General features: G+C 39.0%; 2 protein-coding genes across 2 annotated transcripts in view; one reads left to right on the forward strand and one right to left on the reverse strand.

The window, feature by feature from the left end:
- The window catches only part of WDR64 (WD repeat domain 64), a gene marked incomplete at both ends in the record, with an annotated part of 62,012 nt that extends 57,253 nt beyond the window's left edge, over positions 1-4,759 (reverse strand). The window contains 2 exons of the mRNA XM_079550757.1: positions 2,768-2,898; positions 4,609-4,759. Of these exons, the coding sequence (XP_079406883.1) occupies positions 2,768-2,898; positions 4,609-4,759 (282 nt within the window). The remainder of the gene's footprint in view (positions 1-2,767; positions 2,899-4,608) is intronic.
- Positions 4,760-9,523: 4,764 nt separating this feature from the next.
- Positions 9,524-24,728, forward strand: OPN3 (opsin 3; the record flags this gene model as incomplete). The annotated part of the gene is made up of 4 exons (XM_079550260.1): positions 9,524-9,875; positions 21,160-21,479; positions 22,483-22,734; positions 24,465-24,728. 4 exons carry the CDS (start codon positions 9,524-9,526, stop codon positions 24,726-24,728), a joined length of 1,188 nt encoding a protein of 395 aa, XP_079406386.1.
- Positions 24,729-25,409: the final 681 nt, after the last annotated feature.

The raw sequence follows: 25,409 nt of genomic DNA on the forward strand, positions 1-25,409 counted from the left end.
AACAACTGGTTTCAAGCAGAATACCCAAAATAGTTTTCAGTCTCTTAAGAGAACAATTACCTTTCCAATAGTTTTCACTAGGCAAAACAGAAAATTTGCTTCTTTGAATAAAATTGGAGTTCAATTGTAATTCAAAATTCTTTGAATAAAATTTTAAATTTCATTTAAAAGCAATATAAAGCCTAAGGAAGAGAGGAAAAGCAAATGCAACTTAAGCTCATGAAGTTAAATACAGCCAGCTTTAAAAAAGAGAAGGAGCTTAAAAATATAAGTGGAAAAAAATAAATAAATCTACCTTTCCTACTGCATAATCAAAGAATATTATGATGCTATAACCACAAAATAAACAAGAGAGTTAGGCAAAGCAGACTACAATAACAAAAGTGAATAAATAGAAGGCTTTCCCCTATCCTGGGCTCACTCACAAAACACCAAGAGAGGTGATCTCTAGAAGAGATTCTTCCCCCACTGGTAGCCAGCTCTTCAATAGGTCTAGGAGAGGCGCAGCCAGGCTCCACCCCTTCCGGCAGCACAGGTGAATTGCCTTCAGCTGTGCTCCTCTGGCTGACTCATGGCTCGCCTCAGGTGATCCATCAGAGGTTCAGGCCATGACTCAGCGGTTCCCATACACCTACCAGTGCGTAAATACACACATCTTTAAATATTGAGAATTGAAAAAAGATAAGGAGACCATAGAGCTGCAGCGTAGCTATAGTCATAAACCCTTAGCATAGTTAGAAGAAAAAGAACACTGACTTAATTTCTGATATTTATAACTCTCCAAGATTCAGTGAACTCTCCAAGATTTTTCTCTGTAGTTTGACAGAGAAAAAAAGAATAGAAAAAAGACCCACCATCAAACATCATAGGACTGTTTTTATTTCAGTAGAAACCATTCCAATAAGTCTGGAAATATCTGTTTTGTTCCGTTCATGTCAGAAAGGATTTTACCACAATTACAGTAGATCAGAAGCTAACATTCAAGTTACAGCTGATGTAAATTGGGCTCAGATGACTATCAGATGACCTATACAATGTTGTTTCAGTGTAAGCTAAATTTGCAGAATTCTAAATTCAGTTGTATGGGAACTGCTGAATCACAGCTTGAACCTCTGATGGATCACCTGAGGCGAGCCACAGGAGCACAGGTGAATGCAATTCACCTGTGCTGCTGGAAGGGGTGGAGCCTGGCTGCACCTCTCCTAGACCCATTGAAGAGCTGACTACCAGTGGGAAAGGATCTCTTCTGGAGATCCTTCCTTTGGAGTTTTACAGTGAGCCTAGCATAAGGGTAAGTGCTCTATTTTTTTTTTTATTTGTGATTTAATAACCTGCTTAGCTAAACTCTCTTGTTTATTTCATAATTATAACATCTGTATATTCATTGATTATACGTAGTTTTTATCTCTTTCTCTATATCCACACTACTTGTAAGAAATTCTTACCTTTCAACAGAGCTTTGATTGATGCGTTCCATAATGCATATATAGCTGATGATACGTATCACTAACAAACTTCCTACTAAACAAGATTAAAATTTGAAAAACTCACTGCAGCTTTTCAACGAAGTAGTATTGTATTTCAAACTTTGCTGGGTAAGGCCACTTCAAGTTAAAAAAATTAAAGTCAGACTTCAGAGCAATGTAAGTAGTCTGACCTTTGTATATGTAGTAATGGAAGTTTATCTGTAAGGGAAGTTGTAGTTCTAGCAACTTTGTGTGAAATACTTCTCTCCCCTAAAGAAAATACATTAAAACAAATAAACAGGCAGGCAAAATACAGGGGGAATAGACCACCATGTCTAAAAGAAACAAAGCAAAGTACTTTTTCACAAAATGAATAAAGTTGTGGATACTATAGAAGTATCTCTTTTTTACAAATGCAGAAGTAATTTATGAGCAGTTAGATAAAAATCCTATTGGAGGATACTAAGCACGTTCTGCAGCTGCAAATCTGGCACAGAAAATCCTTAAGCTATATGCTACCAGAAGCTGGGAGGGGGTAAATCAGATTCTGTTTCATACTTACCTCATTATTACATTATTTTTTTTCCTCTCCAAAATTTGCTATTTACCATTAGAAGACAGAAAAATAAATTACAACAGAATTCAATAAGGAAGAATGCTCTTGTTACAAAACCCTCTACTAAAATGGCAGTATAGCTCTTAATGTCTTCCACCTAAAGTAAGGTGTAGATTTATCTCTGAGTAAAGAGGAAGGAGATGAGGGAGAAAAAGAATTTATGATGGTCTAGCTAAAGTTAGACCTATCCCCAGGGCACAAACTGCATACTGTAGTGATAATATTTCTTGCATTTTATTGCAATGCCTGAGGCAAATGTGTATCAGTAAAGTAGTTCATGACTGGATGTACTGATTTCTAGCCTCAGGTCCATGCTCCAGATCCAGCTGCCATGTGAGGAATCTAGTATATCAAACATTGCTTCAGGATAAGCAGCTCTGGTAAACAGCTCAGTGCTCTTTCACAAAACAAGCAGAAAAAAGGATTTTATTCAGTCAGGATATTCTTCAACATGCATTCATGTACATCAACATAGTAAGTTCAAGCATCTTAAAACAGAGGACAGCTTTCTCAAACTTATATGAACAGTGTAGCATAATTTTGATTTGAAAACTCAGGTGATATATCAGGGTTGCTCCAAAAATAATGCCTCCTGTTTTATTATGTTGGCCCACAGTGTCAGAGGTGAATGTTGGTGGTATGGCAATAGAGTTGCTTATATTTAATAAATATTAAAAATCCTTACCTCGCACCATTCTGTCCTTGCATCAGGATTGTTGCTTACTTTCCTGAAAAAGGCCTTAACGTTATGCTCCTTGACTTCTGGACCAAAAAGTGTCTGTGTGGTTCTATAGAACTCATCATAATCTATCTCATCTGTATCGGAGGAACAACATCCAGAGTTAAAAACTGTGAAGCTACATCTTCTGTCCTTATCTTCCCTAGCTCCTGTTTTCTCTTTCAATATCAGTAACATGCTAGTTTCAGCTCCTCGCACTGTATTCACTAAAGCATTTTGCCAAAAAGATGTTCAGCCTACTCTCCAAAAGCACCCACTTTGCAGAACACAATAGGAAACAGATAGGTAAAAGAAAAGTTATTCTTGTCTTCTCTTAACTCCATAATTTATATACAATCCTGTTCTATTAAAATGAACCTGAAAAATGACCTAGGATAAAATCTATTATATATAATCTATATATCTATAATATAATATATATATAATATATAATATAATATATATATAATATATATTATTATATATTATATATTATTATATATTATTATATATTATATATAATATAATATATAATATATCTATCTATATATAATCTATTATAAATATATTTTATTATATATCTATATTATATATATATATAGATATTATATATCTATTATAAATATACTATAATCTAGCCAATGGGATGAGTTTCAACAAGGCCAAATGCCGGGTCCTGCACTTCGGCCACAACAACCCCAGGCGACGCTACAGGCTTGGGGCGGTGTGGCTGGAGGACTGCGTAGAGGAAATGGACCTGGGGGTATTGATTGATGCTCGGCTGAACATGAGCCGACAGTGTGCCCAGGTGGCCAAGAAGGCCAATGGCATCCTGGCTTGCATCAGAAACAGTGTTGCAAGCAGAAGCAGAGAGGTGATTGCTCCCCTATATTCAGCACTCGTCAGGCCGCACCTCGAGTACTGTGTCCAGTTTTGGGCCCCTCACTGCAAGAAAGATATTGAGGCCCTGGAACGTGTTCAAAGAAGGGCAACGAAGCTGGTGAGGGGTCTGGAGCACAGGCCATATGAGGAGAGGCTGAAGGAGCTGGGAATGTTCAGCCTGGAGAAGAGGAGGCTCAGGGGAGACCTTATTGCTCTCTATAACTTCCTGAAGGGAGGTTGTAGTGAGCTGGGGGTCGGCCTCTTCTCTCGTGTCATTAGTGATAGGACCAGGGGAATGGTTTCAAGCTACGCCAGGGGAAATTCAGGCTGGACATGAGGAAGTATTACTTTTCAGAAAGGGTGGTCAGGCACTGGAATGGACTGCCCAGGGAGGTGGTGGAATCACCGACCCTGGGGGTGTTCAAGGAAAGACTGGATGTTGTGTTGAGGGACATGGTTTAGTAGGAGCTATTGGGAATAGGTGAACGGTTGGACTGGGTGATCTTTTAGGTCTTTTCCAACCTTAGTGATTCTATGATTCTATGATTCTATTCTTTCAGGCAATAAATAGTCACTTACATTGAGGAGAAAAAAAAAAAAAGCAAAACTTTGTCCTAACTGTTTACAATCAAGACAATGGATTTACATAATCATTACGTGCTCTTACAGATCAGTGGAAATGCCACAGAAGTGCTAATCTGTGTATGTGGCAACTCTGTGAATTATATTTCATGAGCAATTACTATGACTTTATAATTATAATTTACCATAGGCCATAAAAGGAGATTAAAATCACTTTCTCAGGGCAAGTCAAGAAGTCTCAGTTTAAATATGTTTGATATTTTTCCTACAGTCTTGTTTCTATGACACCTATTATTGATGTGAAAATTTTTACATATCATTCAGTAAGAAAGAGTATCTCTTACCATCGTCATTAACGTACCAGCCTAATCTTTCCTTTTTCTTCTGGATTACTATTCTTTCAACTAGTTTCTGGAACTGCTTTAAAGCATTCTTGAAATCTAGCACCTCAAGAGCAGAGCAACTCTCGTTATCACAATCCTTTGATTCAGACATCCTTTAATAAGGGTGGACAAAAAGGTAGGAGAGAGCTCTCCTTACAGTGTGGTTCAAGCCTTGTTTTGCTCCTTAGATTTTAAATTCCCACATGAGTTCATATGAGATGCAGTTGTATGACAGGTATACCAAACAGTACATAATGAGGTGTCCCTAGTTCAGCATCTCAAGCTGGCAAATCTGTCAGTGAACAGCTGATGTCACAACCCTCCCATGCATCACAGAATTCTCTCATTTGAATGTGTTGCTTCAGCCACCACTTGGCAGTTGTTGGAATGTCCTCATAGTTGGTGGAAATAATTGGTGGTTCTCCCATTTAGGAGCCTATGTACCTGAATTACTTCTCCATTCTCTTGTTATTTAAAGCACATTGAGCTCTTTACCTCATACTACACTTTCCTTCCAGCCCCTCAAAATAATGCTTGTGATTCTTTACTGCATTTTCCAGCTATTTTTTTTTTTAGTACCTTTTAAAAAAATGCTGAAAACATGTTGCTGTAAAACATAATAATAAGCAAATTGTCATTCTGGTCAAATAATGAACTTAAATCTATTTATTAGACCCTCTTTTCACTGGACCATATAAATCAACTTATTTGTACTGTTCTTTGTCTATTTATCTCCACATCAACTTTTGTATTTCTTCAGCCAAGGTTGATGACAGTCTCATTGCTCAATGTTTGCTTGAAATCCTGCACATGGAGCTGCTAAACTCCTGTGGAGAACAATTCCTATAAAATAAAGTCCTATCACTAGTGAATTTCACAGGTTTATTGTTACAAAAGCTGGTAATACTTGTCTGATTTAGATTTACACGTTTAAGATTCAAGCTTTCCCGGAGCTGTATTTGTATATCCAGGGCAGGTATATTGTCAGCTGGTGCAAATATGTATCATCACTTATTTTACTCACTCTATTTAGTAATTAACAGGTGCCACAGAGAAATCAATGGCCATCTGCTGACTAAGTCTGTATTACAAATCCACCAGATTTCCATAGACAAGATGAAATTCCTGTGATCTCACTTAGGCATCTAAAAGTTAATTATCAAGCCAGCTTATAACCGGATCAACAGTGAAACATATCAAGCACTCTAATTCATTTTATTGGTCTTAAGTGTTTAACTTTTAAATGCCTTATTCAGGTGAGATGAATTACACCTGCATCTAGTATAGTTATTTGTACATATACCAGATGTACTAGAGCTCAGATGTTACTCACATGCTGCAGTCAACTTCTAGATATGGCACAGATGTTCCAATGGTATCACTCCACCTCCTAGGATTACCTATTTGGGTCACCTCCCTGCTGAAAGTACCTGTCCTTGCCTCAGTGAACTTATTTGAGGCAGCCTCTTCTCTCAGTCCAGATTCTTGCAGCATTTGTCTACCCTGCTCTGCTTTGAAGTTCACATCCCAGTACAGACTACACTGTATAGCTAGGATTACAAACTCTGGAAGATCAGGCCCTAATTTTGAACTCTTACCATTAGGTTTGCGCATGTTTGGTTTTTTCTTATATACTGCATTATCAGCAGATGTCCATCTATATTAAAAGCCCCTTTTTAATGTCGTGTATTTTAATGCCAAGACAAAAGGATTCTTCTTTCTATAAACTCTTCCTTGTGCTATACACAGGTACTGCAGCTATATATAGATAGAGAATAATCACTAGGCTTTCATCTGCACTTAAGGCTAAAGTACATCAAAAAGAACATGTATGAAAAAAATGCTAAAAGAAGGCTGTAGAAATTTTAATTAAAAAGATGAAGATGAGTAACCACTTCTGTTTTAATTTTTCTTATTCTTTTTTTTAATTAATGTTTTTCTTCTTTCAGAGATTGTAGTCTGGCTTTCTACCATACCTATGAAACAACAAGTTTTAGAGAGTTCAAAACAAGCAACAAAAACCCAGCACCGTCTGGTATGTCAACAAACTTACTGAGTACTGAGGGATTTTCAAGTACTGTTTCTAAGGTACAGCACTGGAGACATTATACTCCAGCTTGTTGCTGCACTGCTTTAATCCCATAAGCTCAGCTACGTATATATTTAGTCCTTTGAGATACACCTCCAGTAAGCTGCACAAACGCTTCCAGAAATTAAAATAATGGGTTGTGAAATAGTGCAACCCTGAAAAAATGCAAGTTGGATGTCTCAGTTTCGTGTTTCAGCTTTTTAACAACAGGAACATTTAGAAAATGATTGGCATTAATATTTTAGTAACATTTTATTTATAATTATATTCATAATTTCTAATTATTTTAAATAATATTAATTCCAATAGTATATATTGGAATCAATTAGATGATCAAAGACACAGCTGTGTTGGCTGTGTCAATCTACACTGTTAGGCAGGACAAGTGCTGGACTAGAATGGGAAGTCAGGATTCTGTGTCCAGCTTTCTCTTTGATCTGATACAATAACATAGCACTTTTTTGTTTGCCTTCATATTAATTATGATTCTGTATTTGCCTGGAAGACAGATAGAACTCTGCTCAAGAAGAATTCGAGGTCACTTGAATAATGTTTGCAATTTGACTGTATTAATAATGTGACCACCATAAAATAAAGCACTGAAGAGACTGCATACTTATGGATCTATTTAATTTTGCTATGAAAAAGAATCTCTAACCAGGAGTTTTGAAATATGATCTTTGTCAAATTTAACTTATGCATTCTTCCTCCTATTTTTGAGAAATCCATAAGACACCTAAGGTGAGTATTTTTGTCAGGTGCTGCAGTTGAAATATTACTTATTAGCTCTGTATATATTATGGAATCTGCCAGTGGACAGTACACTGTCTAGAATTTACTACTCGCCTCGCTAAATTACCAGCTTTTCTCATTTCGCAGGGCAAAATAAGGTATGCTCTCAGTTTAAGGCTTTCTTTTAAGAGCAGAAGATAGAGATCCTTTCACCTTAATGAGGTGCATCGCTAATTAGTTCAGTCATGTCTTATAATTATTTGACTTCTACCGTGCAGCATATAGTCTATCACGCACAGGTAAATTACTTCCACTAACAAAGAAAGCTAAGAGTTAGGCCTTCCCTAAAGCTCATGCTGAAGTGCTACTGGTCTGTTACTGGAAGTTTTGAATGGAAGTAATGTGTTCTTCCACTAATCTAAATTTCAGAGTGGAAAACAGAAATGATTTGGGTAAGACTTCTGCTGCTTTTGTAAGCAGCAAAGATGGGAGACCAGTGAAGTCTGGTGAACTAGCTTTTTAAAGGAATTAAATATATAGGTTATTAAATATATCATATTTGGTGGATTTGAAAACATTGTAAATAAAGCTTATAAGGACAGATACTCTAATTAGTGTTTCATTTTCCTGACACGCTGCATTCCAACACTACTTTGTCATACAAAATTGCCACTTGAAGCTCATAATTTGTATACTGGAATGCATCTTTGAAGATATCAAAATCATTTCAACTACCCACGTTTTCAGTTTTGGTCAACAAGGAATCATGCAGTCAGACCAACTTTCTAAATACCTGTATTTGTATTGAGAGGGGAAAAAACAAGGAAACAAACACAAAATAAACAGGTAAAATTTGTCATGCCACAGTTCCATGAAAATCCTGTTGAAAATGCTTCCAAAGGTGATGTGGAACTAAACTGAGAATGGATCTAAAAGGAGTTTTATCACAGAATGGTTTGGTTTTGGAGGAGACTTCAAAGATCATCTAGTTCCAACCCTCTGCTGTGGGCAGGGCTGCCTCTCACCTGGGCATCCTGTGCCACTCCAACAGCTCCTCATCTTTCTTGTGCTGGGTGCCCCAGGTCTGGTTGCAGTATTCTAGATTGAATTTACAAGGGCAGAGCAGGGCGAGACAATCACCTCCCTCACACCTACGAATGCTGGTCCACACCAGCACACACACTGAACTTTCCAATCACAGTACGCATAGGTCAGCTAGTAAAGAAAACAAATGAGAGTCTTCCCATGGGTAAGACTGATGTTTGTTCTGGCATGATGTGTTAGGTCTGAAGCCACTCTGGGCAAAAATTGCAGTGATACGTATTCAGGGAGATGCAAAGTTTGGAGACACTACAACTAATTTAGAACAGCTAGGTTGGTACTGCACCCAGACTACTGCTAGCTAGATGTGGGCATAGGAAGGTTTGCATGCCATTTTCTCATGACGCACGCAAGAAACAGTGCTGTAATAATTGGTGAGGTTGCTGTGTGAACTTTAGTACCTGCCACAGCTTGTCTCATATCTGACAAAAAGGTTTCCACCTGCCCCACAAGGTTACCCCTGGTAGGACGCTGCCAGCCGCGGCTGTTTGCAGCCACCTCAGAGTGCCACAGGAAGCACCTTGCTCCTGTGCGCCGGTCCGAGACAGGTGTAAGCAGAGACTGCTAACTCCGCCTCACTAGGAGATGCACACACCAAAAGAAGCCAATCCTAACGTAAACTATTTTTCACAGTAAGGGCTTTCACTGGTGAAACATCTGGATATTGGCTTAGCAGTTTCTAAATCTTCCTGAAGCACAGCTGAAAGATCTGCCCCGCACGGACGGCAGCCTCACCGAGCCCAAACACGCGGAGCATCCAAAAGCAGGGGGCATCCTCCCGCTAACCGCGTCTGGGCCGCTCACGGCAGCAAGCGGCAGAGCGAAGCCGGGGAGGTGCCACGCCGGGGGCGAAGGGCGCGCCCTCCGTGGGCGGGAAGGTGGAGAGCGCTCCTCCTCCTCCTGCCGCCCAGGATAGCGGCCGCGGTCCGGCCGGGCAGCGGCATGAGCTGAGCCATGCATTCGGGGAACGGCACGGGGGCGACGAGCCGCTCGCAGCCCGCGGCGGCGGGGCACGAAGTGCCCGGCGAGCGGCCGCTCTTCAGCGCTGGCACCTACGAGCTGCTGGCGCTGCTCATCGCCACCATCGGCACGCTGGGCGTGTGCAACAACTTGCTGGTGCTGGTGCTCTACTACAAGTTCAAGCGGCTCCGCACGCCCACCAACCTCTTCCTCGTCAACATCAGCCTCAGCGACCTGCTGGTGTCCGTCTGCGGCGTCAGCCTCACCTTCATGTCCTGCCTGCGGAGCCGCTGGGTGTGGGACGCCGCCGGCTGCGTCTGGGACGGCTTCAGCAACAGCCTCTTCGGTGGGTGCCGCCGCTCCCGTCCCTCTGACCCCCTGTGGGCCTGGGTCCCTTCCCGCTCCCTGCCGCCCTCCCGGGGATCCCGATGGTTGCGCCCCCGGCGCGAGGAGCTGCCGCCCGGCGGCCGTCGAGAGACACCTTCTGCCCGGGGGGCTGGCGGCCGAGCTCGGGCGGAGTTGGTCAGCAATTGGTTCCTCTCGGGGCGAGGGGAAACCTGTGGAGAGCGGCGAGGACGTGGTTAGAGGTGCCCGTACGGGCTTAGTGAGCGTAAAAGATTGTTTTTCAGCGAGAAAACGCTACTGTGTGTGGATAAAGAATATGTACGGTTTCTTTAGCTCCAGCTGGTAGAAAACGGAGTGCTTGCTCTCAGTATCTCATTTTGCACCGCGAAGGGTGTAGCCTCCCCTGTATTCAGACTTCACCTATAAAACTATTCAAAACGTGGCAGCACCTTGAGGTTTTTTTCCCTTTATGAGAAATTCACTGTGATTTTTCAGCCACAAGTGAGGCACAGGGGTATTTGGGCAATTGTTGATTGCTGTGAAATGAGATATGGCTGCTACAGAGGCACATCCATCTAAAAAAGCAAACCAATAAACAAAAAGCCAACCACCACCAGCAACCCACACAATGGGTCTCAGTTTTCTTTCCTGAAGTTTGTATTTGCCCTCTACAGAAATTTGCAGAGGATGCAGCCCAGCTGCGTTTTAAACAGATGTGCTATCTGTTAAAAGAAATAGATTCAGTTTTTTACTGACAAAGGATGTTGTAAAAAACATATTCATGTTTCTAATGGTGAAAGGCAGCATTCAGTCATTAGCAAAATGTTGTTTTTTTTCTGGCAGAGCTGTGTAGATGAGAGGTGGGTCACTGTGTGCATGCACACAATGTGTACTCACAGAAAGTTGGTGTTATTCAGGTTAAAATAATTAAATAAATTATATATATATATATATATATATATATATTTGTAGGAATTGCAGTTTTCCTGCATAACTTTCACTTCACATAACTCAATAGTTTGCTTTTGGTGGGCTTCTGGGAGGAAGGTACGTGCTTCCTCTTGATTGATTTGGCTACTGCTAGATAGCACTGCCAAAATGCTGGATCTTGGAACGCAAGGTGCATTCAGGAGGCAGTGAGACCTTTGTGCAAGGTTTGGCATTGCATAATTTTCACTGTGCATTTTGTTTCCTTGGGTTAGAAGGGAAAGTACCAGAGAACCCAGCTAGCATGGGGCTGTCTCCGTCAGTCAGCCCACTCAGATACTTGGAGCTGATTCTACTGGGCAGCTGAACATTAAGCTTGCGCAAGAGAAGTTGCGTATTGTTCTGTTCCTATCTTTATCCTTTATGTTTTACGTAGGATTTTTGGTGAAGGCATTTTGTGTAGAGAGTCAAAAAATAAGATGCATAGTAAGGGCAATGAAAAAAGACTATGGTAATCATCTCTTATCTTCCGAAGTTGGAACAGATAGAAATAATGAGATGTGAAATGTTCAATCATACATGACTTTTCATTTCTGTTTTTAGCAATATGTTATGTCACTATATATTCCATGTTGATGCTTTCTTGCATTGCTTTGATATAAAACTTATTTCCAAAGAGGTAAAATTCATGGATCTTATTTACCGAATGATCCAAATAGCATTTTTGTTTGCAAAATTACATCCTCTTGTGCTTGACTGGTCATATTATTTTCCTCTTAGGTAGTGTGTGCAAATAATTTTTTAATTGATGTATTAAAGTACATATTTGTGTGTACAGTCTTTCGCATATAAGTGGAGAGTAAGCACACCACTTAATTCAGGCATCCAGTATTCCTGAGCACTGCTTTGTTCAGCTGCCTTATGAAGTAATAAAAAATTTTCACTTGAATATTATAATTTGACTCTAACCTAATAAAGTTAATTCCAGTCGAAAAGTCCACATTTTTACTTCCAAATTCTCCTCTGGAAATACAAAGATTGTTCTCTTCTGCCAGTGAAGATTAATAGTTCTACACCTAACTGAGTAGGACAACAGAGGCATGTAAATACTGGGGAAAAGAATGCCCTGCAGGTAGCATCTTACTTGCTGTCTGGACTACTGTCACCACAGCTTCTGTTTTCCATTTTAATATGCCTATGAAGAAAGCAATGACTTAAGGATATTTTTCTATTTTGGTGTTATTAAAGAGGCTGATTGTAGATTTCATTCAGGTATTATACTTAAAATACAGTTCTCTTTGTATATAAAAGCCCATGTCAACTATTTTCTTGAGGTTAGGGATGGCAGGGGGAAAATAAAATATTGGAATCTTGTATGCATCATAACTAGTAGTTATTAAGTGTAGCACATGAATGCTACTGTATGGGAACTTCTGAGTCATGGCCTGAACCCTGATTGATCACCTGAGGCGAGCCATGAGTCAGCCAGAGGAGCACAGCTGAAGGCAATTCACCTGCGCTGCTGGAAGGGGTGGAGCCAGGCTCCACCCCCCCCAGACCTATTGAAATGCTGGCTACCAGTAGGGAAGGATTTCATCTGGAGATCCCCTCTTCTGGTGTTTTTTGTAGGTGAGCCTAGCATATGGGTAAGCCTTCCATTTATTGTCTCTTATTACCTTAGTCTATTTTGCCTAACTCTTGTTCTTTTTGTGATTATAACATCTTAATATCCATTGATTATACAGCGATGCTATCTGATCAGATGAAATTGACAGCTTAAATTGACATTTAAAAGTAGAAAAGTAGAGGCCTTACTAACTAAGCAAGATAGTTGCAACTTTGAACTTCAGTAAACCAGAGTGATCTAGTGAAGACCTTTCTAGAATACAGAGGAGGGAAATATCTCTGTGGAGTTCATTCACTCATAATAACAAATACTGTGAGGTTACTTTACTGCTGTGAATATTTGTTTGCTGGATTTGGACACATTTCAGCTCATTTCATACCAAATGACCAGAACCTGCTTATTTAATGTGATGTGATTATATTCTTGATTTTATTTTATTTTATTTTATTTTATTTTTTTTCCTTAGCAGAGCACCCATGAAATCAGTCTAAACTGACTTCTGCAGTTAGAATAGTTCAGATGAAAAGGTCCTAAAAAAAAAATTGAGTCCAATGACCTGACAGCTTGAGGGCTAACCAAAAAAGTTAAAGACTGTTATCCAAATTCCTCTTGAATGTTGGCAGGCATGGGTCATCAAGCACCTTGCTAGGAAGTATGTTCCCATGTTCACACTTGTAGTAAAGAAATTGTTCTGAAACTCTCCCCTGGTACAGGTTTTTGCTGTTTCCATTTGGTTGCTATTTCCTGTATTGGTTTCCAGCATTGGTTTCCTCCTCAGGGACTTGAGAGCAATGTCACTTCTTGGCCTACGTTTCTGCGAACTAGTCAACCCAAGTGTCCTTAGCCTTTCCTCATAAGGACATGCCTTCCAGAAATAGTTGCAGAGTCTGTAGCTGATGTATAGATGAGAATTGGGAGGAAAGCTTTTAGATTTGAGATGTATAGGGCTGAAAAGCACTACCACTTCTATGCCTGTTACTGCAGCTTGTTCTAATAACTTGTTATCATGCTGAGTTGCAGACCCTATCCTACCTCTGCATTTGACTTCTTCTGGTCACAGTATTATTCAAGTGATGAATTCAAACTGCTTCCTTGAGAAAGTGAATGGAAACAATTTCAAATAGTGGAATTATATTCACTATTGATTTTATAGCACTTCAGTCTTGAGCAAGTTAGGTTTTCAACAATTTAGACTGACTATGAAATCGTTTAGAATACGTGATTAAAGCTACTTTAGAATAGTTGTGACTTTCGTTTTAAACTCAGAGTTTTTTCTCAACAAATGTTGAAAATCAGATTCTTTCCAATTACTGTAGCTAATAATCCAAAATTAGGATTCATTTTGAAAGTCGTTATCGTGCAGCTGTATTTTTGTCACCTATAATGTTGCAGATAGAGCATGTGGTTAAAATAAAGTGGTAGCATTTGCTTTTTCAGCAGTCTTTGTTAAGTCATGATGAAACCTGTTTGTTTTGAGAGCCCTCTCTGCATCTGTCATAGAAACTTTGCACCCGAGAATCACCGATATTACGAGAATTACCTTTGCAAAAGTGCTTCTGATTGTACCAGCCAGTCTGAAAGACTGGAAGCATGTGAGAGCTGTAGGCTCTGTAAGCAAGCTTAGACATTTTGAAACTTTTCAGTTGAGAAGGAAGTAACAGCTACAGATTGTTTGTCTGTCTAGGGATACACAGCTATTTTTGCGTTCCTTGCAATAGTTACTTATGCATTATCATAACTTCATCACTGTGCAAGCCTATGTAGCAATTTCTGCTTTGTTTTTTTTTTGTGAAAATTGCGACTTACTACATGTGAGACAAGCTGTAGTTTAGGTGCTTGTATCATCACAGCAGAGATCATGAAAAGAGCTTCCATATGCCACTGCATAGCCATTCTCAGCACTCCATGTACCAGAGGAAAATGAGTACTGGCAAGTTTAAGTTTCGATGACGTGGTAGTGTGTCTTGGATAATAATCCCCATCTAGCGTAGTTTACTGAGTTCAGACACTTATTTTTTAACAGGTGCACCATCCTGATGGAATAAAATAGGTACTCAGTTAAGTGACGTTTAATCTGTGGGATTCAACTTTCTGTAGAGTTGTGCAGTCAGTTCAATACTGGTGCCACTGAGCCTGCCCCCCTCTCTGGGTGTAACAGTTTGTAAATCTTTTCCTGTCTATAGTAGTCAACCAAGCTGCAAGTAGTAGAGATCTGTGTAATCTCTAGGTCCGATTATGTTACACAACTCACACTTCGAAGGTTTTGTGTCATTGAGAGTGTAGAGTTTTGGGTCTAAGAGTGAGAAAAGAAACTTGACAGTTAAATACACCCAAATGTCTTATTTAATAGGCATGGTTCCCCCTTTACCTGAAGTATTTCAGTTGCAGAATAACTGGCTAAGAGCATAATAATCTTTATCGGCATCTATTGGCTCTTCACAAATAAGATTTTTAAATGATAGTGACTGTTGCAGAACATGATGTGTGCATCTCCAGGTTTATCTATTTTGTTTCTACATGCTGTGAAAGAATGCTACCATGTAACACCATTTTGCATTACCAATATATGTTACGTGCACTGATTTAATATCAGTAAAAGCATTTTGTTACTTGGCAGAGGGTTTTAGGATCTTGTGTTACAGACAGCTGGAGACTTGATCAGCATGCCTTCTGCATTAGCAATTTGTTTGTGGTGAACTAATTGCTTGCAGGACTCGGTGTGGAGGAGGTGATTAATTCTGCTGTACTTTTATACTTCAGATGTATATAAAATACACTTTCAAGTCTGTTCAGTCCAGAAGAAGTGATTTTTGCCTGCCTAGATTGGACTGCAGTTAAAATTTGTTGCAAGAATAGGAATGGTAATGTGTTCTTTGACAAAAGACTTTGACTGTCTTAGAAGTGAACCTCATTGCTGCATTAGGTTGTAGTTCTCTTGTAAAGCTGCTCAGTCCATCTGAAAGGTGTCACAATATTTTGTTCTAATTAAGATTTAGAAAGTTAGAGTATACACGCATTGTATGGAATGATACACTGAAGATCGGATGGATCATAGAAACAAAGAGTTGTAGAATCACCAAGATTGGAAAAGACCTTCAAAATCATTCAGTCCAGCCATTCACCTGCTGCCAATACTTCCCCACTAAACCACGTTCCTTAGTACAACATTTAAATGCTTCTTGAACACTTCCATGGACAGTGACTCTACCACCTCTCTGGGCAGCCCTTTCCAGTGCCTGACCACTCTTCTGGAGAGTAATTTTTTCCTCATATTCAACCTGAACCTCAGCTGTTCCTCCTAAGACTCAGCCCAAAACTGAAACACAGTACTCCAGGTTTAGTCTCACTCTTTGGCACTCTGTTGAGCTTTTCTCCACGATGACTTACACTGTGTAGCTGGAGGTATTTCATGATTTATCAAGAGTAATGTGACTTCTGGAAAAAGGGTATAGAAAAGAGAGAAGTGAAGAAATCTACACCAAATGCAGTATTTCAGTAGGAAAGTAATGTTTTTTTTTTTTTTTTTTTTTTTTTTGGTTTTAATTGGTAAGGAGTAGTGAGCTGTTTTTTATTTTCAGCTCACCTACTGGAGAAGAGGAACGGCTGCAACGTAGAGATTGCATGTTAATAGCTGAAACAGAAAGACTCTTGTTCTACTATGTTTGACATACGCTATTTAAATGAGAGTGACTCCTCTCATACCAATGTAATTGTAGGTTTAATTCAGATTTAAAACTAGTATCTGTAATTCCTTGATGCAGAGCATTTATAATTTGTACTTAGGGAAAGAAGTGTTCTAAAATCTATAAATCTATAAATCAGAGGAATATTATCTGTAAATACTGGTTAGTCAAGTCTTCCAGAAGGAGTTTGGGATTCTCTGATTTGCTAGTAAATTAAATCTATCTTCAGAATATCGAGCCCTAGTCTTGGAAGAGAATAAATACTTTCAGTTAAAAAACATTTAAAATTTTTAAATGCATGTTTTGTTAAGAGAATTAAAGAATTGAATTTTCATATTTCCCTACTTTGCTTGAAAAAAAAAAAAAAGTGCAGTTTCTCATACCAGGGATTAATACCCAAGTAATATCCATAATGGCTTTCTGTAATGCTTTTTTTTTTAAACACTTAATCAGTATATACTTCATTATATTAAAATGTAAAACTCATTCAGGATGAAATCTACATCATTTATAGAAAAGCTGCTTAAAGGGGGAAAAAAAAAAAGTAAAATTCAGTGCTTTCCTCTGTGCTGGGCCACAAAACCTGATTCATATGTGGAAAAAAAAAATGGAGCTATGTACATACATAAATAAAATGTAAGGTAAGTCGAATCATTGTGAGAGCACAGGTGATGCAGGTAGCTACTGGGCTAAAAAGATTTTTCTAGGTGAGAATTGCCACTATTGATCCCAATCAAAGGATGGCATTATGCAAAGCACTGCATTTCTGTGGAGGCTGCACAAGAAGCCCTGCATCTGGGTGCTCTTGTCAGAACCCTGCCAGGATTTGGCTTGATCTAAGTAACACCTTTGCATTCAGTGGTTACAATAGGCATTTTCATTTTGTGGTGCGGCAGCTGTGTATGGCCATCCAGAACGTGGCTTGTCTTTAGTGTCACTATTGCCTCTGCTGAAATGCACCACCCATTGCCTCACTGTGGTCACATCCACTGTTTGGTGTCCACGGACATTCAGCAAGTGTCAGTGAATGTCAGTGGGTGCCGTTTTGTCTGCATGGAGGAATTCAGTGACACTCCTTTGCTTCATATGCGCTTCCATGTCAGATGCCATTCTGTCAGACTGTGTCTTTGCTGCCATCTGTTACACAGCAACAGCATGTGAGGGAATATTGGCAGGAAGGTTTCAGCCTCTACTGTCGTACCGCCATCTACATTTGACATCATGGGCCACATAGGAGGTATTACTTTCAGAGCAACCCTTGTGTGAATTTTTTTTTCCTATGTGTGCCTGTTCTGCGTAAAAGTATGTGTAGAGTTCCTTTCTTTACTGCATTAACAGCTACGAGTTCTAAGAGTCAGCTGACTGTTCCTGCTGCTCCACATGGATATTGTTCCACTCAAACTGCCAGCTCAGCACTAGGGGAGAATTGTGGCATTAGGACAGACGTGTTGCATACCTGAAGAATATTCCATTTACTTGATATCTGAAGTGCCATGGATCTAGCCTTTGAAAGAAATGATCCATTCTGCAGTGTTATCTGTAAAAGAGAATCTACAGAAAGTCTGACTAGCCAACATAAAGTTAAGTAACAGATGCATGTAGCCATTTGTGAGATATTGAGGACAACGAATAACCTTCTGCTGCCCCCAAGCACCAGGAAGGCTTAACCTCACAGGATATGTAGTCTTATAAATGATACCATCAATACTAAGGATAGTTTCTAAAGCATCTGCAGACATGTACTTGCCAGCCTCTGTGGTTGAGCTTATGAATAGTTAAAGAATACGTGAATGCTAGAGAACAGGTGGAAGGTAAGTCCTGGAATCTTTTTGTAATTTGACTGCATTGAATCGTAGCTAGATTCAAGATAGAGATATCAATATTAAGAATTCATCTGTAGTTGGGTGGGGGCCCCAAACTCACCTTCTGAACACTGCTGGCTCCTGATGAAGTTCTGTTTCCCCTGGAGCTGCCCTGGCTCAGGAACTCCCTGGGTGCTACCAGCCCTGTGCAATGCACATGCACCACAGAGAGCACCTCAGTGAGAGTGGGCAAGTTATGGAATGATAAAACATACCACTTCAGAGCAGATCTTGGTATTCCTTTTTTTACGGTTATTTCTGCTTATCATCTACCCACAAATAGGCAGGCATGGCTCCACTGCACATAGGACTTTTGTAGGACAAAATTCTCTACATGTTGATGTATCCTGAAATGCATTTTGTTTCAAACTTTCTTTTTTGTGGTAACTACTTTGACCACTTTGTATGCTGTGTTATAGTAGAGATCCAGCACCAAAGAGAGGAATGTAACCGGATATGCTCTGACTGGCATTATGTGCCTTATGTCATCAGACCCTTCCCAAATACCCAGAAAGTCAGCACTTGCATTTCAGTACACATTGGCTAACAAGTTTCCTTTTTCTGGTAGAAAACTCAAGTTTCCTTTTTAGGAGTACTGGCTTCAGGCTTGAACTGAAACTATTTGGAGAACTATGTGCAAGTTCCACTTGTTAGGGATACTGAACTTCCAGTGGCTTTCTTGAAAATGTCAAGGACTCAGTAAATTACTCATGCTGAACTGAACACCTGTGCTTTCAGATTGTTCAGCTAAGTATGTGTGCTACTGATTTTGTCATTGCCAAATTCAGTGCTTGCATATAAATACATATGTAAAGCATTAAGTGTATATGGGGGCGCTACTTGTTAATTGATGTTGTAGGTACCTTATTTATCATCTTGATGTCCCTGAGCTTCTAATGGAACAGAAAGAAGTGATGCAGACCGAGCGATTAAATTAGGAATTCTGCCCTACCATACTGTGAGGCAGAATCCTCTTGCTCTACATTGTTCACAAACAAAGCCTCATACACCAGATAACCTAACTTTGCCTAGAGTTGAATGATGTGACTTCTCCTCCATAACCACGTCTGTGGATGATTTTGTTACCCATCAGGTAAAATTTTATAATTCCTGGTCTTTGTGTACAGAGCACTGGGAGGTGATCTTACCTTACCTTGTGCTCAGGAAGTAGACTACATTTATTTGTAGAAAGCATTCACCTATATGGGTATAACAGCATAGAATATCACATATATAATTCTGTTATTTTCTAATTCCTGCTAAGATCTTGCTTAGTTCCAAATCCTTCATGCCATTTTCAGTATACTAGGTCTTGGATAGGGATGCTGCCATAAAGAACTTTCTATCAGCTTAATTAAAAAACAAACAAAAGAAATACAGAAAAGAAAAACCTCAAGTCTTTCAGAAACCTTCATGTTCACATTTTATAAACCAGTTTCTCTTTAAAGCCGTGAAAAAGAAACTCATACAGCAATGACTTGCACAAGAAAAAATTAAACTATACAAAACTATGAAATCAATAGACCTTCCTTTCTGCATGTCCAGCAAGATCTACTTTTCTTTGTGCTGAAAGTTTAAAGATAACACTGACAAAAAAATGTATATAATTAAAATTTTGGGAAGTTAATTGTTTCATTTCATGATGAGCAGTAACAATGGTGTCACATTTTCCATTAGAGTGTTAATGTTGTTAATCAAGAAAGCTTTTTGAACTCGTAACCTTTTTAAAATGAAAAAGATCCTTAATACTTGCAGAATAAAGCAACTTTTCTAATAGAGATCTTAAAGCGTGTCTTATGAGGTACTCAGTTAATCAGCAAAGCCAGCATACTATCAACAGATTAAATATTTCCCTAGATTTTTTTTATTCGTACTTGTCTCCCTAAAATTCACATTGCTGATGCTTAAAGACACTATTGTAAATTTGTATTGCTTAATGCTTACACTTTTTCAAAGTGAGATGAGAAATTTATGATATCCTTTGATGGTTTTTGATGAATATAATGATTATTCTCTTTTTAGCAGATCTGCACATTTAACCTTCTCATAGCTGTGTAAATATGTATTATGACTGATATGAATGCAGTTGCAGAATTGAAACACTGTGTGTATGTGTGATAAACACTCATGCTTTTTTTTAGATAAAACGTACACACTTGAATATATTCAGTGCTGTGAAAGACTTTTGTGTGTAGATTGTGTTGTTCAAAAGGCTGCGTGTATGGTGTCTGAATCATACATATTTAAGCTTACTGACATGTGTATAATGAGAAGATTTGTCCTTGATCATTAAATTTCACAGACCACTCAAACTGAATTTCTTATATTCTAATCAAGACAGAATTACTTTGACTTCATTAAATTATAAAAGTGTCTGCATAGAATAGTTCTAAGAACTGGAAATGACACATCATTTCTGTCCTGACAAATTAAGTGTGTAGTGTATTAGAAGTGGACAGAAAAGGACAAGAATGCAGAAATAATAATTGAAATAAGACTATGCTATTTTTATGGTCGCAGCAAGATAGAAAGGGATGCACAAAATAACCGGATCTCTTCCAGACAGAACTCCTTCAGCAATGTAACACTTTGCTTTGGCAGTTGTTTTTTGGAACAGAAAGACTTCTATGAAATCTGTAAAGAATCTGGAGTTCTGCTAGTTATTTTGTTCACATTGCAGGTATATTTCAGTGCTTCCAGTTCTTGGATGCTTCCGTTGACCTAAGTCTTGACTCTGAATTGCTTGGATTCCTAATAGGTTTTGTTATTGTTAGTTCTTGCATTTTGATGTGAAAGCTTTTTCTTAAAAGATGAAAAAGAGAAAGGAAGGAAGGAGGGAAGGAAGGAATCCCAGAACGTGGGAGCATGAGCCCTCAATAATAAACTAATGTTTAGGGAAAAGTACTCTCTTGCTCTTTCGTTTTGCTTGTTCTGCTTTCTTTTCTTGCCCACCATAATGGGCCATATGCAGTGCCCTGCTCTGAGTAGTTCTGAAGTAAGAGGATCTGTTTGAGTTAGTAGATAGTGATTACAGAGTTGTCATCAGAAAAGCTTATTGATGTTAGATTCATAATATGAGCCAGTTAGTTTTAAATTAAATGTTTCATTTGCTACAAAGTTATCAGAGAACTTCAGTCCAATATACAGTGTTTGTGTATGATTTAATTAATTTTCCTTCTCTTACAGGAATTGTTTCAATTATGACTCTCACTGTTCTTGCCTATGAACGCTACATTCGAGTAGTCCATGCAAAAGTGATTGACTTCTCTTGGTCTTGGCGGGCTATCACATACATTTGGCTTTATTCATTAGCCTGGACTGGAGCACCTCTTTTGGGCTGGAACAGATACACACTGGAAATTCATGGATTAGGTTGCTCAATGGACTGGAAGTCAAAGGATCCTAATGATACTTCCTTTGTGCTACTTTTTTTCCTGGGCTGTCTGGTAGCACCTGTTGTGATCATGGCCTATTGCTACGGCCATATTCTATATGCAGTAAGAATGGTAAGTTGGTGGAAGTAAGACTTCTGTGAATGAAATATTTTCAGTGAAATGCTGATATTGTATATCAAATTTGGATCATAGCCTAAGTTTACATTCTAACTTCCTGTTCACGTTTCAAGACCTTGATTTTTAGCTATGTCAAGAACCATTAGAAAGGGTGTAGAGTTGAAGGAGAATCAACCTAGAACTACCAAAATCTATTTGCTAAGTCATTTTACTGGGCAGCAAGTTATAGATAAATGTCAGGTTAGGGAACTGTTCGTGCTTCAATCAGTGACAGATCCTTCCTTAAAAAGAGATAGAAGAGAACTTTAGTTGCAGTTCTTATCATTAAATAACTATTTCTCTCTCCTCCTTGTTGTCCTTGAAAGGATAATCGTGTAAAATTATTCCAAGCCCTGTTAAACAAGCTTTCCATGTTCAGGCCAGATCTTCAGGTATTAGAAAGTATTAGTGTTTCATATTGTGTGGATAATAAGTCTAATGATGTTGTTCAAGTTTGTGATCAACAGTAACAGCAAGGCCGACAGCTCTTGCAAAGCACATTCACATACATGTCCCATTTTTCTGCATCTTAATCACATTAACTCAGATGACTTTGGGAACCGGCTGCCTAGAATTCTGCTTTGGAGATTTTATAATTTCAGAGTGAAAAACTAAGCGGCAGAGAAGAAATCTATTTATCCTATTGTCATAAGCAGTCTTTAGAGGAAAGAAAAAAAAAATTGCAGTCTCACCTAAGTTTTCAAACAAAGGACCAGTAAATATAAACCAAATGTGTTCATGTTAATGGATTAAAGAAAGTTAGATCTCTGAAGTTTTTATATACTTAATATACACAGTAAAAGTCTGGGAAGCACGATGCAAGCTTTCAGAAGAGCTGCAGTTCATAAAATGAGCATATAGCCATGTATGCCTAAAACTGTTAGTGAACTGGTTTTTTATAAATATAAATGGAACTGTTCAGTGATTTTACTTTAACATTTCCCTTTGTCTTTTACAGCTTCGATGTGTGGAAGATTTTCAGACTTCTCAAGTGATTAAACTTCTAAAATATGAAAAGAAAGTGGCTAAAATGTGTTTCTTAATGATCTCTACCTTCCTTATTTGTTGGATGCCTTATGCAGTTGTCTCCCTCCTAGTAACGTATGGCTATAGCAACCTTGTAACTCCCACAGTAGCTATCATCCCATCTTTCTTTGCCAAATCAAGTACTGCTTATAATCCAGTCATCTACATCTTCATGAGTAGAAAGGTAGGTACAGGAGGATATTGGAGCTGGCCTGGGATATGGGTTGCTAAACTCCAGGGGTGGAGAGGGAGGAAAGGGGTTGTAGAACTGTTGAACTTCATTTAGAACCTTGACAACAATCATATTCCAAAAGAGTATTATCAATTGAGTGATTTAAATATGGTGGCTCTAGCACTGTACACAGATGTCAGACTGATTTGTTTAATTTAATCAAGATTTTCTAGGTTCTGATACCCAGAAGCAAATCAAATCAGTACCAGATACAAATTCCAGTAAAATCATAGCCAGGAAAAGAATGAATCAGCTAAGCGTTTATACTGGAGTTGCCTCTAGAAGTACTTTTCTCTTACCTCTAATTTCAGATTAAGACCAAAGTGGTAATATTTTTGCTTGTCTTCTGGGGTAATTTGGGAATGAGAAAACAATTCTTCACTGTTAGGACCTTCTTAAATCTGATCTATGCTTCAATGCTATTCAGAAGTACCACATTAACTCTGAAATATTCAGGGCCTCCGTATTACCATTCTGCTGTGTTTTCACATAGCTTCAGATCACCTTTCCTTGTCTTTTTAGGTTCCCTTCCCAACAAGATCTACTGCCTTCCCATATCGGAGTAGGATTAATTTCTTATTAAAAACCTTGTTCCAAACTGATTTGCTAGAGAGTTTATTGTATTTTGCTAGAGAAACAAAGTCATTGACAGTGTAGGATAATATAGAGTAATCCTTAAAACCGCTAACTGGAAGGTAGCTGAGAAGGATGTCCTACTACTTTTCCAGAGAAAAGGTGTTTGGGTGTTTTTGGTGTGCTTTTTGTTTGTTTGTTTTCTTTGTGTTTCAAGTGCTCTCCAAGAGCACTCCCGGCATGCCTTATTGTGAGTTAAAAGAAGATGCTGACATATTTCTTGTAAAAGCAGAAAATTTCCCCAGGTGGTCATACTTGAGATTTAGATGTGCACAGATATGGAACTACTGAATGGATGCATCTTATAAGCCCTCATACTTGAATACTTTGCTTTGTGAAGGTGAGACCATATCTGAAGCGTTTAGAACAATGCTGCTTCTGAAATCGTTTTGTTTATTGATGAGAGTTTTCACTGAATATCTTGCATTTTTTTGTCTCAATGTAGAACAGACTACCTGTGTCAATAGTGACGTCTAATCTGAAGCTGAAAGACTTCCCTGTTCAAAGGGAACATTTTAGTTTTGCATTGCTGACTTCTGAAGTTTTATTTTACATTGTTATTCAGTGATTTTGTTAAAATTCCAATCCCTTGAGTAATGTAAATGGGAAACTTCACCTTCATTTAATTCCCCTTTGCCCTTTGTTCCTTCTTTCTGTGTCCTCTGATGAAGTGCTTCTGAGAATATTTTTCCCCTGCTCAATGAAATTTGTAATTTTTTAAATACTCAGATGGAACAATACCTGGCATGTTCTGAGGCTGAGTCCTTTTGTTCTTTATTGATTGCAGAGCACTGGTAAAATATGAAATTGCATTTTAGTACCTCTGCTAGCTGTGTCATCCTATGTCCTCTTGGGTGTGTGGGGGAAAAGTGCTTGCTAAAACGCCACTGTGTTCATTACAAAATTGAAACCAACTGAGAACAAAGAGGGGATAAGGAGAAATTGGTTATTTTGAGCAACTTATTATATTACTCTCTTCACTGGATCATACATAATAGTGAGCACATAGTTACAAGTTGTAATTTCATTCTGTTTATTTCCTCTTGCAGTTTCGACAATGCCTTTTGCAACTCCTGTGCTTTCGCTTGATGAGATTCCAGAGGACCATGAAAGAGCCTTCAGGAGCAGGGAATGTCAAACCAATACGACCAATAGTGATGTCTCAGAAAGTAGGGGACAGGCCCAAGAAGAAAGTGACATTCAGCTCTTCCTCCATCATTTTTATTATTGCCAGTGATGATGCTCAACAAGTAGATGATAACAGCAAACACAATGGGACAGAAGTAAATGTCATCCAAGTAAAACCACTATAGGGATGAGCTACATAGACATTAGAATCTGAACTCCAGTCAGTGACTGTTTGGGCTGAAGACTGGTTTCAGTGATAGTGCCCGTGGTCTGCCAAAGGAAGTCATATTAAACTGTGAAATACTGAAGTAATTCTGCATCAGAAGCTCTGTAGGCAGTTCAGTTTTGGTCGCGATATAGATATCTTCACATCTGTGCCAAACTTGATGAATGTTTTTATTCTGAACTTTCTTAAAGCATATCATAGTGCTTAATGGATTGTACTCTGCCTGGAGGCCCATAAAGAGAGAAATCCTGCTGGGGTCTTTGCTGGGACCTGTCCATCTTTACCAATGACTTGGAGAGGTGACAAGTGCATTCTTGTCAGCTTTGAAGATAACACTAGACTGGGCATGAACAATCTTTAGACTCAAGGATGGGACTGCCATTCTGGAGAACGTGGTCAGGTTGAAGGAATAAGCTGACAGAAATGTTACTATATTCAACAAGGACAAGTGCAGAGTCCTGGGCTTGAGGAAGAGCCATGTGCAGCACAGCAGGAAAGGCCCTGGATGCCTGGGATGTAGCTCTGTGTAAAAGGACCTGAGCTCCTGTGTAGCAACAAGCAGGGCATGAGCCTGCAGCGTGCCCTAGGAACAAGAGCACTGGCATTCTGTGCTACACTGACAAGAGCAGAGCCTGATAGA

This window comes from Tetrao urogallus, assembly GCF_951394365.1.
Source record: "Tetrao urogallus genome assembly, chromosome: 2".
NCBI classification, from domain to species: Eukaryota; Metazoa; Chordata; class Aves; order Galliformes; family Phasianidae; genus Tetrao; species Tetrao urogallus.